The 15,699-nt window shown below is 38.0% G+C and overlaps 1 protein-coding gene across 7 annotated transcripts; it reads left to right on the top strand.

The window, feature by feature from the left end:
* Positions 1-6,439: 6,439 nt before the first annotated feature.
* Positions 6,440-15,361, top strand: LOC117610888 (uncharacterized). Of its 7 annotated transcripts, none has more exons than XM_034338733.2 (5): positions 6,440-10,884; positions 11,205-11,277; positions 12,412-13,450; positions 13,509-13,595; positions 13,714-15,361. In XM_034338733.2, the coding sequence occupies exons 3-5, from the start codon at positions 12,425-12,427 to the stop codon at positions 13,795-13,797; spliced, it is 1,197 nt and encodes a 398-aa protein (XP_034194624.2). In that variant the 5' UTR covers positions 6,440-10,884; positions 11,205-11,277; positions 12,412-12,424; the 3' UTR covers positions 13,798-15,361. The 7 variants fall into 7 exon arrangements, with proteins under 7 accessions (XP_034194624.2, XP_034194627.2, XP_034194626.2 ...); XM_034338736.2 differs by having other exon boundaries at positions 6,440-11,277; positions 12,412-12,505; positions 12,570-13,450; XM_034338735.2 differs by having other exon boundaries at positions 6,440-11,397; positions 12,412-12,505; positions 12,570-13,450.
* Positions 15,362-15,699: the final 338 nt, after the last annotated feature.

Raw genomic sequence — 15,699 nt, 5'->3', positions numbered from 1 at the left:
CGTACCAGAAACAGCTCTCAGAAAAGTATGAGCTCTTCTTTCCCTAAACTGTGTGTTAATTAACAGTCATTTATTTAAATAATATATTAACAATTTAAATTTTTTAATTAAGTTTTCTGGTCTTAATTTTTAACGTCCGTGTTTTCACGGTGTTTCTCGTTTTAAGTATGTGGGAGCCTTAAAAAGAGCTGATTATGTTGTACGTTACAAATGGCACCCTTATATAAATGCAACTAAGGTGTTTCTCGTTTTAAGTATGTGGGAGCCCTGAAAAGGGCTGATTATTAAGCCCTAAAAAGAGCTGATTGTGTTATGTATTGTCAGGTTGAAGTATATGATTTGAAACAGAAAACACAAAAACTTTTTTTAAAAAAACACGCTTGTAAATAAATTTTAATCTTCGTCGCTATTTTCATCAATAACTGGAATAATGTTAGTTTTGTCAAATAAGTGAGTTAAAATTTCGGACGGTTTAACTATTCTGGATTTATAACGCGCATGGGATAAATAATAAATGATCGCGACGACGTGGGAGCAACAACCTACCGTTCTGTTACCATTCGGACAATCGCATGCATATTGGTTTATACCCGCGTAACTATTTACGTTTGATTTGTATTCTATGTAACAATTGTAAGTTTTACCGTTTATATGTCGCGACCGAACTTTCATTTTTATAATGTTATTGTTTTGTTGTAAATATTGTACATTTAACGCGTCATGTTCGTCCAATAATTCCGCAAGATAACGTTTTTACCGCGAGATTTTAAAGTTTGCAAATTCTATCCAATTAACGACTCCTCTATATTCGGCAACAAGAGGGAACAAGACAGTGGACACTAAAATCATGGACTCAGGATCGTACGCTTTACCCTTTATGATGCGTCTATTTACACGCCAATTTAGGCTCCGTGATTGCGTAAAAAAGTATCAGGGCATATAAACCGCATTGGAAAATATACACCATTTGTACCATAAAACGCGCTTAACTCTTTTCTGGACACCCATATACTTAAAACGAAGGTCACCTTAATTGCAGCCATTTCCAGGTAGTACTGGTACGCTATAATATAATTAACCCTTTTCAGGGCGACCATATACTTAAAACGAGGAAAATCTTAGTTACAACTATTCACAGGTACCAGCTACAATTTAATTAAAAGTAATACGTACGTGAAAAGGTAAAGACGGAAATAGTTATAGAAGTCTATGTTCTTTACAGCGTTGAATAGAATGATATTGCATTTATAACTGTGATACCTTCTTTGACTATTAAAAGGACAACTAATGGCATCTAACACAGTGCCATTGTTCAAGACATGATATAAATCTGTGATTTAGGGCTCCCACATACTTAAAACGAGAAAGACTGTGAAAACACGGACGTTAAAAGTTAGGACCAGAAAACTTAATTAAAAAATTTAAATTGTTAATATATTATTTAAATAAATGACTGTTAATTAACACACAGTTTAGGGAAAGAAGAGCTCATATTTTTCTGAGAGCTGTTTCTGGTACGAGAAACGTGGCGGGTCGGCGCTACGTATTCCCCTGTAGGTCGGTTAGGTTGAGCGCCTCTAACGTTCAGGCCGGCTTTGCCTTATGAAAGGGCGTTGCATTGGTTTTATTTTTTTTTAACTATGATGTACCAATCCGACACTTTTGAAATTTTTACAGATAATAGTTAAATAGTAAAGGATTATTCTTAATTTTTTCGGTGGGTGTCATCCAAGGGATTGTTTATAAAAATCATTTTCAAAGATTTATTTATTAATTTTCAACCCTTAATCATCGAATAAAAATTTTGAAAAAAAAATATGATATACAGCTAATGAATACCTACTATTTGCACTTTAATGTGATCAAATATCTTAAATAGTTTCTGAGAAAAAAAATGGTAAAGGTTTTGGGTTTTACCCTCATATCTCCCTTATCAGAGGGGGTAGGGGGTTGAAATTGCACACAATTGTTGTTTAGGCAAAAAGCATTATGTAATATAAATATCAACCGAAATTGTTACTGGGGCCGATTCACTATGCTTATACGGCTAGACCCTTTGTAACCGGCACAGTAAGATAGTTGGCACGAATATCCTTTGATGGACCGACAGCCGTCGAAAAGCGTTCGTTTGTGCTCTGGGCCTTCGCGAACACATTAACGGGCCGTACTCACTTGAGCATTTTTGCTCGAACGAACGATTTCAGCGTCCAAATGCTTAGGTCAGTACGAGGCTTAAGAGTCTTGAGCCGCCTGTCGCTCGCGCCTGGGTCACTGCCGGTTCCAGTCGTAAACATTGGCGACTTCCACGTGCATCACAGCCTGCTCGGTTTTCCGGCAGCTTGCATGGAAAATGTCCGGCGAGCTGATTTGTTGAACAGTTCAGCCTATCGCGATTAGCTAAAGTTTAGCTGCTAAACTCAAAACGTTTACTAATTGGCCCTTTTGGACAACGCCTACCTCGTCGGACTATATCCTTGCGGCTTCTTGCTGGACATTTTTGACACGGACATTAAAAAATTAAGGTTTATTTTAATGAATTATTGTAAGTAAACCAGAGCTCGGCAAGATTTGCACTTTTCAGCCGATTTTCAGTTGGCTCCGCCTACCGCTATTCCCCTTGCCGCGACGTTTAACGCGCAGCCTACGAACCGTTCGAGGCTCAGGAGCGTATCACTCGTAAACGTATGCTGGTAATAGCTTTCCACCTCACCCGCGAGGTACTATTGTCGATGCGTTTTTTTTTAAGTGGTTGCCAGCATATGTTTACGAGTGATACACTCCTGAGCGTCGAACGGTTCGTTGGCTGTGCGTTGAACGTCGCGGCAAGGTGAATAGCGGTAGGCGGAGCCAGCTGAAAATCGGCTGAAAAGTGCAAATCTTGCCGAGCTCTGAAGTAAACGGTACAAGATATCGATATCTGTTTTTTTTTAACGTTATAATACAATACATGTTTCGGTGTATATATAAAAAATTTTCAATGGCTACTTAAAAATAAAATGGCGGCTCCATAGTGATTGAATAGAATCAATATGTATCTTCACGGCTGGACAATTTTCTGCGATCCATCAGTGTCTGGACAAAAAATTCCAAAAGTTTATGAAAGTAGATAAGATTCGCCAGCAAAGTACATAGGATTTTTCAGAAATATCAATTTTTCGTAAAATGGTGTGATATTGAAGGACAAATTTTTTTTTTCATAAAAGAATCAGCCGAAAAATGCGTATAAAATGGAAACTTGAAAACCAATCAAAAAAGTTCATCGTATTTTGCTGGCGAATCTTACCTACTTTCATAAACTTTTGGAATTTTTTGTCCTGACATTGATGGATCGCAGAAAATTGTCTAGCCGTGAAGATACATATTGTTTCTATTCAAGCACTATGGAGCAGCTATTTTGTTTTTAAGTAGCCATTGAAAATTTTTTTTATATACACCGAAACATGTATTATAACGTAAAAAAAAAACAGATATCGATATCTTGTACCGTTTGCTCACAATAATTCATTAAAATAGACCTTAATTTTTTAGCGCTCAGAGTGATACCCCTTAAACGATTAGTTCTCAAACTGTCTTATTCGAGTCATCGAAAATAACTTACAATTTCAGTAAACGGGACCTCTCGAGTCTTCGACAAGTGTCGTGCCATATTGTTTCACAATTACATAGATAATTGTATCCGACTTTTAATCATAATATAATCTCGTATTTAGCATAAGACAATCAAATTATTATCCTCATCACCGTAATTGGTCATAAGGAAGTATAAGACTTCGTGGTGGTGTCACGTCCCGGCGGAAAATTTAAAATTTGTCCACCTCACGTTCCGTAAAGGGCGTGAGAAAGATATTTTACTTTTTTTCGCCAATTTTCCCATTTACTCCTCGACCTTGTGCTTCCTCATCAAACCTTCTGGTTTCGGGACTCCCCATGTGAGGACGTACAAGGAAGTGTTTGAGCGCATAATTATTCTGTTTCGCTTTTCGTTTTGTAACTTTAACTATTCTTTCTCTAATTTCTCTATCCTCTCCTAACCTTGTGTACTTTGTCAAGCCTTCACGGGTTTCGGGACTTCCCATGCACGGTACACGAGGAAGGTTATTCTTATTTTCTTTTTCTTTCAAATAGTACTGGTAACCGTCCTTGAAATTATCGTCGTCGCTCAACTGCGTAGTACAATAGAAACAGCATGTAGAAAAACACGAGTTCGCTCGAGGGAGAGGTATCGTAAATACCAGCGCTACGCAGTTAGCCAGTGCTTCGCATTTCGGGACTTCCCCAGGTTAACTGCGTAGAAACAGTAAAGTGTAAGGAATTTTGACGACACGTGGTAGAGAATCAGCGTAATTAATCTCAACACCTTGTACGTTCCTTTGATAAGTGTTTATTCTCTTGTATTACACAAAATGAAATGTAGCTCAACAATATGTATCTGTATAAGTTTCTTTGGTAATTATTTAGATTACGGACAGTAACTCCGATTTCGATGATTTTTGAATATGTTGTAGAAATCAACATTTTGAACAACTTTTTCCTATACATATAACCGCCGCTCGGCGTTAGTTTTCGAGATATTTTCAAAAAACTGTCGAAACTAATACATTGAATTCTGCCTGTTCGTGTGCGTCCGTGTACTTCTTACGCGTCAGTGTGCGATCGCCGCTTTTCTATTGTTTTTGCAGGCAGCAGCACGGTGACCGACACCAATATATATATTCATATATAACAGGTGGGCTTAAAAATTAAATTTAACTAATTTTCATGATTTTGAATCTCAGTATGTGTGTCTGGTCGCCTGACGGCGACCAGAATATCACTTTACCCTAACCTAACTTAATTCACTGATTAGGTAGAGTAGATTGGGTTAGGTTAGGCTATATTAAATTCCCAGCTGCCATCATAGCTACGATACATTGAAATCATGAATGCAGAAGTACACAAGGTATATATTGGTCATCGGTCGCCGTGCTGTTGCCTGCAGAAACAGTAGAAAAGCGGCAATCCCATACTAATGCGTACGTTGTCACGGACGCACATGGATGGCCAGAATTCAATGTGTTAGTTTCGACAGTTTTTCGAAAATATCTCGAAAACTAAGGCCGAGCGGCGGTTATATGTATAGGAAAAAGTTGTTCAATATGTTGATTTCTACAACATATTCAAAAATCATCGAAATCGGAGTTACCGTCCGTAATCTAAATAATTACCGTTTCTTTTTATACATAAGATATTGTCTTTGTACAAAATTATATCTTTGATTGGCGAAGCGATCCTTTGTTCGCACTTACAAATCTTTTCTATCGTACGTACACTGACGAGGGGAACTACCCAAGTGTTACGCTCACTTATTAATGAAACTTTGCCACCTTGTAGAGCTCGTCGCCCTGAACACGCCTATACCCCCTTTTGGGGGCAGACGGCTAATTGTTTAAAAGATATTAACAATTAAAGTTAGTTACTACTTACATTGAGAAGCATGACAAAGTACCACATATAAATGCTTAGCTCCGCGGTAAAACGCTTGACTCACAATCTAACTGTCCACGGTTCAAGTCCATGGTTCCGAACTTTTTTTTTCTTTTTCTTTTTAATGATAATTTGTCTCTTTTTGAATAACTATTACAACTGTGCTATAATCATTGCATTTATTAATAGGTAATTAATTACATGTGCTGAAATTTTTATAGAATTTAAGTTATCTTTTCTATCCAATACGTACATTAACACCCTTACCGGATTCAGAATTTACACGCGTTTATTTGTTATTATTTGTTTTTTCAAGTTCAATTTATTTAATTATATTTATTTAGTTACATTCATTTATACTACTGTGCAAATTTATAATTTATATTTACAACATTAGAAGAAGACGCAGAAGACATTAGTGAAGAATCCAAAACAATAGGACAGAAATTATATTCGTATTTTATGGAAATTAATTGTGTGTGTATAATAACAAATAAACGCTAGTAAATTTTGAATGCGGTAAGGGTGTTAATGTACGCATTGGATAGAAAAAATAACTTAAATTCTATAAAAATTTCGGCACATGTAATTAATTACCTATTAATAAATGCAATGATTATAGCACAGTTGTAATAGTTATTCAAAAAGGGACAAATTATCATTAAAAAGAAAAAGAAAAAAAAAGTTCGGAACCATGGACTTGAACCGTGGACAGTTAGATTGTGAGTCAAGCGTTTTACCGCGGAGCTAAGCATTTATGTGTGTTAGTTTGTCATGCTTCTCAATGTAAGTAGTAACTAACTTTAATTGTTAATATCTTTTAAACAATTAGCCGTCTGCCCCCAAAAGGGGGTATAGGCGTGTTCAGGGCGACGAGCTCTACAAGGTGGCAAAGTTTCATTAATAAGTGAGCGTAACACTTGGGTAGTTCCCCTCGTGAATTGCATTGAACTTATCGCAGTGAAGTTGGCTACAAATTCACTAACACATCCACGCTGCGTTGGTGAGACGATGGGCGAGATCGACTCACCGACGCGGCGTGAATGTGTTAGTGAATTTGTAGCCAACTTCACTGCGACAAGTTCAATGCAACTCAGAATACACCGTTCGACGGTCCTTCGTCGACTGTCTCCCCCCTCGCCGATATTACGCGATCTTGTTAATCGCGTGATCCCGTCTTTCTCCCGCTAGATGGGGATTTTGGTTTGGCGCTTACAAAAGATTATGATTACATACTTCCTTATTCTGTCAGATACCCTCCCTCTCCCAGCACAAGCGCCAGTCAGTCCAAGATGACCACGTATGCGTATGAAATGATAGTGTAAAGGCGCAAATGAGTATGAATGTTTAAATATTTAAACGGTGTGAAAACGAAGCATGAGAACCTTTGCTAAAGCGAACGAATGTTAGCGAACGTTCGAAGACTGTTTGGAAACAAGGGTCGTACGAGGCAATAAATGCTATTGTATAGAAATACCGAGAATTTGCCTGGCGAAAGGGACCCAACGGTAAATTTCAAATAGAAAGAAAGTTCTCGAACAAATGTCGCCGTACAGATTCAAAATCGTTTAAATAGATTACACTAAAGTCCGAATGCTAAATCTACATCGTCGCGGATTGAATTGTTGAACAACGACCTGTTAATTATCGAAGCATTCCATTCCATGCGCTATACACATGCGAAATGCGTTAACTCGAGGCAAAAGTTATTCAATCGTGCACCCTTTGTTAAAACCATGCGAGCAGTTGTTAAAAGAGTCAACCGTTAGCACTCGGCATAATGTGTATGTTAATTTTGTTAATAATAGTAATTTTAATTCGGGTAAATCTATGCTATAGTTAAATTATCTTAAATTCCGTCGTACATTCTGGAAATTTCAACTGCGTAGAATCGTCGAAACCGTTAGAAGGAAATGGACGATACTATAGAGAGAGAAAGCAAGATCAAGGAACCAGAGAGAAGAATTTCGTCTAGCACGCGCTGTCAATCAATCAAAGAGCACGTGACGCCACCGTTTTGCACCCCGATTCGCTAGGATGTCCCCACGCAGGACATCGATCGCGCGACGAACCCCTCAGGCGAGGACCGCGATCGAAATTTTTCACTCTTCGTCGGTCAATCGCAGGTGCGTGAGGTGGAGACCGTGCGTCTAGAGATAGAGTTGCCGATTGGAAATCGCGATAATTAGCTGCTCGGCAAAGTCCTCCGCGTAGCGGGGCAGTGTCGTGAGGGTGCTGTTTCCGATTTCGCGGCAAGAATTCAGCGACGCGTACGTTAAGCTTTTCATACTACATATTAAACTTCTATTTTTTCACTTTTGCTTTTAAGGGGTAGACACGGCACGTGACCTCTCCGATTCGGGACTTCGGTATTACAGCAGTTTTTTCGTTGGGCCTGGTGGAGCCACTTGCGTGGTCTTTTACGAACTTGAAAGGTTTAATTCTCAGCTAGCGTGCGCGCAATACGATCTAGGAAGGCAACAGCGCCTCAAGTATTTTTATTACAAACACATTCAAACGCTCATCTCGCAAGAGGAATCGCGACGGTACGCCTAAAAAACGGAAGCGAAACATTGGCGCGTGTTTAGAGTGAGATGTACGGTGATCGTGCGATCCCTCTTTCAACCCAATTGATAGAATTATCCCGCTGCGATAAATTTTGACTGACCAAACGCGTGGATTTTATATAGCGCACCGTAACACTCCTCGCTGCTGAAAAATATATGCCTACTCTGAAGAGCCGAAGGAACGTGCAATCTGAGAATTATTTTTAGAAAAAGTTATTAACTTCTTTAAATAAATGTTTTCTAATTAATAAAAGTATACAGGATACGCCATGCAATTGGGACGGGTTGTATCTTGAATTTTGTAAGAGATAGGAAAACGCTGTTTATGTAAAAGTTCAATGGTATGATAATGCCTATTTTTCTGTGATTTCATTTTCTTCGTGAATGCAACGATGCACTCAAAAAATGCAAATCCACTTTTTATTTAAATGGAATTGCATTTCTTTTTACTTGTGTCAACTCCTTGAAACATTCTGCATAAAAATGTACTATGGTACTATTAGAACTAATAAATGGCGGGACCTCCGGTCTATACAGTAAAAGCTGAATACAGTAAAAGCTGGATATATGCAACAAACATTGGGACCCAGACGTTGCATATATCCAGTCGAGGTGTCTAATCTCGGGTTACACGCGACGAGTAGCCAAGCGTGAACGTAGAAAAGGACAGAGCCGAAACGTATCGATGTGACTAATACTAATTCAACTATAAAACTTTTTTATTTTTGACTTTTTTTTATTGAAACTTTTACTAACGCATTGGTGAAATTTTTCTGATTAAAATGGTACCAAACACGATATAGTTTGAATGGGGCGAGGTTATGGGGCGCTGTGAAAAATCCAGGCGGGCCGCAGTCAAAACTTAGCGAAAAGGGATAATCTCAACATTCAGAATGAAAAAGGACAGCATGACTGTAGTGCGTCTCACTCAGCGTTCGGGCGATGTTGCCTTTTTCGCTTGCCTTCGCAGCACAGTTCGAGTGACGTAACCAAGCTAACGCTTGATTCTGACTACGATTCCAAATCGGCAGCCTTTCTACTTAGACGTCACCTTATAACTACTAGCTGAACTAAATTTGTCACGTGACTTGCTCTGTAGTATCCAGATAATGGCGGAACTCGTCTGTGGGAATGCTTTCACCGGAATACACTTTTCGTCCTTATGTATGAAGATTTTGATCTAAATAGGGGTTCATTCAAAAGAGGAAGGTTCAATGCAGGGCGGTCTGGTCACCGTTTGAGTCAGAGAACTGTTTTACTGACCTAAAAAATACTTGGAATCTGTGGATGTATTTTGTCGATTCTTCCTTTACTTTGGACATTCATATTATTAGATATCAACACAATCGCATTGAACCATGACCAGACCGCCCTGCATTGGACCTTCCTCTTTCGAATGAGCCCTCACCCAGCCCTAAATCTTCGCATATAAGGACGAAAAGCGAAAAATCCCGGACCCCTTTTTAGACCCATTTTTGCCAGTAATGTCACCTCGCTGCATTACCTGTCTCTACCCCCTTAAACAACATTTTGGCAAAGGAAAAAGTTGTTTAGAATGACCTCAGCACTCATCCCTCTTCGGCTCCTACCCCAGTTCTGGGACACCCTGTATATACCTTAACAATAGGTCAGAGGACAGAAATAAAGATTCAACCACCGAGCGAAGTACTTGTCGTGTTCCATTGCATATATCATATTCATGTAAATAGCCTTACAGTACAACCTGGATAAATGCAACGAAAGAATGCTTGGATAAGTGCAACATCGCTATCCCCTCCACTTGGGGGGATCCCCCTAGACGAACCGAGCCGCTCGACGAGAAAACCGTGTAATATAATCCGACCGTGATATCGGTGTGACTAATACTAATTGAACGATAAAACTTTTTTATTTTTAACTTTTTCTTAATGAAACTTTTACTAACGCATTTGTGAGATGTTTCTGATTAAAATGACACCAAACATGATATAGTTTGAATTATATTTATAAACAATAGCAATAGAATAAACAACATAGAATTGACACCACGACTGAATGTAAATGATGTCGGCTGAATACAAAAGATGTGTACGGACACAGAATCGGCATGTCGGCTGAATACAAAACATGTATACGGACGCAGAATCGACACCTCGCTTTGATAAATGCAACATTAAATGCCCAGAATCGACACCTCGCTTCGATAAATGCAACATTAAATGCCCAGAATCGCCACCTTGCCTGGATAAATGAAACCTTTGAAGAGCCGACACGGCGACTGGTTTTGATTTCGATCTCTGTTGCTTTTCGCCAACCTTTAACATCAACTTTAGCAAGTAATTATAATTCAAACTATATCGTGTTTGGTATCATTTTAATAAGAAAAATGTCACCAATCCGCTGGTAAAAGTTTCATTAAAAAAAAGTCAAAAATAAAAAAGTTTTATAGTTGAATTAGTATTAGTCACACCGTTACGTTTCGGCTCTTTCCTTTCATCATCGGACCTCTCTCTTTCCACCACTGTCTGTCTCTTTCTACGTTCACGCTTGGCTGGTTGTCGCGTGTAACCCGAGATTCGACACCTCGCTTGGATAAATGCAACCACTGGGTCCCAATCTTGGTTGCATTTATCCAGGTTTTACTGTAGTTGAGTTCGGCGTGACATAGAGAACAACTCGAATAAACTTTTATACATTAAAAGCGATCGTTCTTCACCCGGATCCCAACAACGTCATGACGAACGGGTGGGCCTTCTCCTTCAACGCGTATTATGATTTGCTAAATGATATCCCTACGCGGGGTACCGTTCGTAAGTCGAACCCTGAGACTATATCGCTAACTGAAGCAAATCACTCTTCGTCGAAAAATCGTAAGGTACGTGACGGGGAGCCCGTGTTCGCGTAGAGACAGAGTTGTTGACGTACTCGCGTTAATTAAAGTTGAATCGCGTTTCGCGGCAAAGACTCAAACAAATACGTAAAATCTTCATACTCTTCAATTATCTATCTTTTTCTTTCGTTTTAAATCGTGTTTCGTTTCGTATAAATTATTTTTCTGTTTTCTCGCGTCGTGTTGTAATTTTGTATAATCGAATACCGGGTTGATAATCGTTTTTAATTGTAACATCGTAACTAGGCCAATTGTGATCGCGAAAGTGCGCGTGTGACAAGTTCTCATCCTTCCTCGTTTCCCAGATTTCCAGACAGCATCACCGAATCTACCAAAGCAATTATATAATATATTGTATACTATTTCACATCGACTTTGGTAAGTTGTTTATTCTCTTTTTTTAATAAGACAATCTGGTTTACGTGGGGCAAAACGGGCGATCTACGTGACCGCTGTCCTGGACGTTTCCCACTAGATCGTACCGCATCATAAACTCAGGTATCAATAAGTGTTTTTGTTTTCCGTTTTATGCAATTTTCAACCATCGAAAAGAGAGAGACAGCCTATAAGACCGTCTGGTCCTGGTAGTATCAGGACTCTATCCGCTAGGTTCGATCTCTCATTATAAACTATTGAAGTCGCGAAACTATTGCATTAATATTCGCGTTAAAATCTAAGCGCTTCATCGTCGTCCGAATCTAAACTAATATGTCCATACATTGTTCAATCTAATGTAGTTTTTGATATCCGCTACTAAATCATATATTTTATATAATCCATCTCTTTATATTATATTTTCTCACAGCACGTACACATTGTTGAAAACTCATACATCAGTTATACAGATCCCTTGTTGTTATTTTTGATATTTTACTTATTTTTGGAATTATACGATCTGTTTCAAAATTCTGTTTAATTTCATTCAAACACCAAACACTTCCATCTCATATTTCACGCCTACCAACATAGCATAAATTTAATCGAGGGGCCGGTCTGGGACCAAAGTATCAACGAACCCAGCAACAGGATCGTTAATTGGATTTTACTGACTTTTTAATTGTTCCAAACGTAGAGGACGATCGCGAAAGCGACCGTCAGAAACACTTGGGACTGGTGGCAGCGCTTATATCTTTCTCTACCGCGCATAGATAATTAACTTCCAAATTAATTTTTATCAATTTTTCATTTTGTACGTTGCGCCGCCGTCCGACACGCGACGCACGTCGCAACGTAACAACCACTTTTAATTATGCTAAAAGCAAACTATGCAACAAATTATTTATTCACGTTATGTATTATCTTATTGCAATTTGTTTTTTAATATCATGCAATTTTCTAATATCAAGAGTATCGTTCAAGCGTCCTACATGGATGATTAAACATCAGTATCTCGAGTTTATTGAAAACACAAACAGTCTGACCATTTTTATAACGAAATTTTTTTCTATGAGTCTGTCAGACAGACTATTTTTGTGAGTAACATCAAATTTTTTTTCTCTGTAACTTTCCAAGTTGCGAAAGATCGATGTCTGAAGCTGGGAGGATGACAGAATTAAAGGAGAACAAGAAATGGAAACTATTTCACGCCACAGATTTCATTTCGCTGGTATACCCTTGCTATTTCATCGCAAATATATTCGGAATTTTTCCTTTCAAATGTGCCTCTTCAGGATATACCTTTTCAAGAATTCGTGTCATTTATTCAATGACCATTTTGGCCACGTTTCTGATCGCGGTATTCTATATGGTATATGAAATTGATTTGACCTCACCGGCATCCAGTACTCTACCAAGGAAACTGTATCAGAGTTCGTATCTCATCATGTGTGGAAACGCTGTCTTGTTAACGTACGGGCAACATAAAGCGATACTGCGCTTTCTTCAGGAGCTCACTGAGGCGTCCTCCATGGTCGCACCAAAGGACTTCAACGACATGGCGATATTCGTTCATTCAAAGGATATTTTTGTATTTTTATTTCTCTCAAGTCATGTCTTCAATTGCTTTAAAAATGGATTCACGTTTATGACAGTGAAAAATTTTACCGCTCTATTCATGGTCTTGGTGAACTTTATCATGGACATGTTCTACATTAATTCGGCATGCGTTTTAAAAGCATGCTTCATGAAAATCAACGAAGATCTTGATAAACTTCGAAACCCCATCACCAAGACATTTCTGCGCCACAAACAGAGGACTGCTTCGTTGCTGATGAAGTTGAAGAATTTAGAGGGGAAATACCTGCAGGTCACCGATATTCTACAATTACTGAACAAAATATTTATCACGCTACTCATAGTAACAGCTGTAAAGACTTTTATTGTTGTTACTTTTGATTTGTACTTCTGTTTAGTACGGGTCAGCGGTGGGGAAATAGGTCGGAAAAATCTACACTTTTGGTACTGGCCCTATATTCCTCCTATCGTATATAATTTTTTAAAATTTGTTACGTTGATTTGGGCGTGTGAAACGGCGACTAATAAAGCCAAAGAAATCCGTACTACTCTTCACGATGCCCTTAGCGGAGCGACCGATTTGTCGGTGAAACGCGAGGTAAGCTATAAATTCATCGAATCTTCAAAAGATGCTTATAAATTCTATTGAATTGCAGCTGGAGCTTTTCTCGCTGCAATTACTACACTGTGACACTACGTTTTCAGCGAAAATATTCGATATAAACGCATCGCTTCTTGCAGAGGTAAGATTGCCCTTAATTTGCCCTGTACAGTATATAGTAAAGGAGGCAAAGCTGAGGACAAAAGCTTTAGTTTAAATTCCTCTCCATTCAATTAAATTAGAACAAAACTCTTTTGCAGGTCGTGGGTGGCATCATCATGTACCTTTTGATCCTGCTCCAATTCTTATTGAACTGGATAGTATGCGAGGCCAAGCAAGAGTGAGCGAAGAAATATTTACAAAGTTACGTGACTCTGCGTGGAGCATGTGTTTCTTATCGATTCTCTCGGCAGTCTTGTGAAAAGCACCGTTTGATGTGCCCATGCGCAAACACCTGTAATTCTTCTTGGCCACTTTTTCCTTTGCTTATATATAAATCTGTACAATCGCGATGTAAGGGTATCTAGCAGTTACATTGTACGTTACCATGAGATCAGGTACGAGTTTACGGGATGCCAGTTTATGGGATGATCTGATACACTGAACGAGACCCAAGAAATCGTCATGCATAATCATCGTGCAGATAAAAACATTTGGATCACACTAAAGCGTCAAAGTGATAATCGCGTTCTTCATATAAATTTTCTACATTTATCGGCATCGCTGCGCTAACGACATCGGACCATTTTCAACAGTCAATCTATTCTCTTCAAGGTTAATGTTGCGACCGTCAATAATGCGCGGAGGTAGCGATTACTTTCAATTAAATACTACATACATATCACGTATCGACACCATTAATACCATAAAACAATTCCACATTGTTATTGTAGGTGTCCACTTAATAGGGCTGTTTGTTACAAACATGAATCACTTTGGGCGAACGATTGTTTAGAATAATTGAACTTATTGAATGGAATATGATATATTGTAATTTAGATATAAAATAATTTTTAACAAACAATACAACCGACTTCGAAATGCGCTAAATTATGATGTGAACTACTTCACAGCTATTAATAAAACTTATTTAATCGTTAAATATTAGTATACTAAATACATTTCCACCTTTTCGGGGGTGGCGTAAAATAAAAAACTTTTTTTCTATTACATAGAATGATCCTAGTTCAGGAGTCAGCAACCTATGACAAATGACCCATTTGATAATTTCAAGTAAACAATATTCCATGGGAATCAACATACCCATTGCAGATTAACTACATGTATGTACATCAGAAATGTTGCTAACTTCTGATACAATCGTTACAATTACTAATGTTCTCAGCCGTATCTATAATGTTCCGTATCTTTTCTTACGACTTATTAATTACCAAGTTCGCCATATCGCAATCGAACTGTTATTGGCAGTATCATTTATTCGGATATTTTTAATTTTGCCCCGCCTCCGAAAAGGTTGAAATGTATTTAGTATACTATTTAACAATCAAATTTTATCAATATGTTGATTCACCCTGGAATATTGTTTACTTGAAATTATCAAGTGGGTCATTTGTCATAGGTTGCTGACTCTTGAACTAGGATCATCCTAGTAGAAAAAAAGTTTTTCATTTTACGCCGCCTCCGAAAAGATGGAAATGCATTTAATATACTATTTAACAATCAAATAGGTTTTATGAATAGCTGTGGAGTAATGGTATAAATGAAATAGAAATTATTTTACACTTTTTAGCGCATCTCGAAGTCGGTTGTATTTTTTGATAAAAATTATTTTATTAACAATACAATTCAGATTAATATTAATATTGACGGATTGCCACTATCTAAAAGTTCAAGTAGCGAAGTTTATCCGATTTTATGTAGCATTGCAGGGCATAAAAATATAGTAGATATGGTTGGTATTTACCATGGTTATGAGAAACCCAAAGATATGAATAATTTTTTAAGTGATTTTGTGCAGGTGGCAATAAATATCATTAATAACGGATTTTTAATGAATGGAAAATTGTATCGTTTAATAAATAAATCTTTTATACCTGATGCTCCCGTTAAAGCCTCAATTAAATGCGTGAAAATGCATACAGGCTATTTTTCTTGCACCAAGTGTCAATCTGAAGGAGAATTCATAGAAAATAGAATATGTTTTCCTGATGTGAGGAAAATTCGCTCAAGAACCGACTCTGAGTGTAGATTAAAATTGCAAGAAGACCATCATACGGGGTCATCAA

This window comes from Osmia lignaria, chromosome 4 (genome assembly GCF_051020975.1).
Source record: "Osmia lignaria lignaria isolate PbOS001 chromosome 4, iyOsmLign1, whole genome shotgun sequence".
NCBI lineage: Eukaryota > Metazoa > Arthropoda > Insecta > Hymenoptera > Megachilidae > Osmia > Osmia lignaria.
Note: the sequence above shows the minus strand (reverse complement) of the source record. Positions and strands in the feature narration are given on the sequence as shown.

What these genes read in the sequence shown, in the direction of transcription:
- LOC117610888 (XM_034338733.2), top strand. Translation starts at nt 12,425, where the DNA reads ATGTCTGAAGCTGGGAGGATGACAGAATTAAAGGAGAACAAGAAATGG. An exon ending in ATTTGTCGGTGAAACGCGAG is followed by an intron (nt 13,451 to 13,508) that starts GTAAGCTATAAA and finishes ATTGAATTGCAG; the next exon opens with CTGGAGCTTTTCTCGCTGCA. An exon ending in ACGCATCGCTTCTTGCAGAG is followed by an intron (nt 13,596 to 13,713) that starts GTAAGATTGCCC and finishes ACTCTTTTGCAG; the next exon opens with GTCGTGGGTGGCATCATCAT.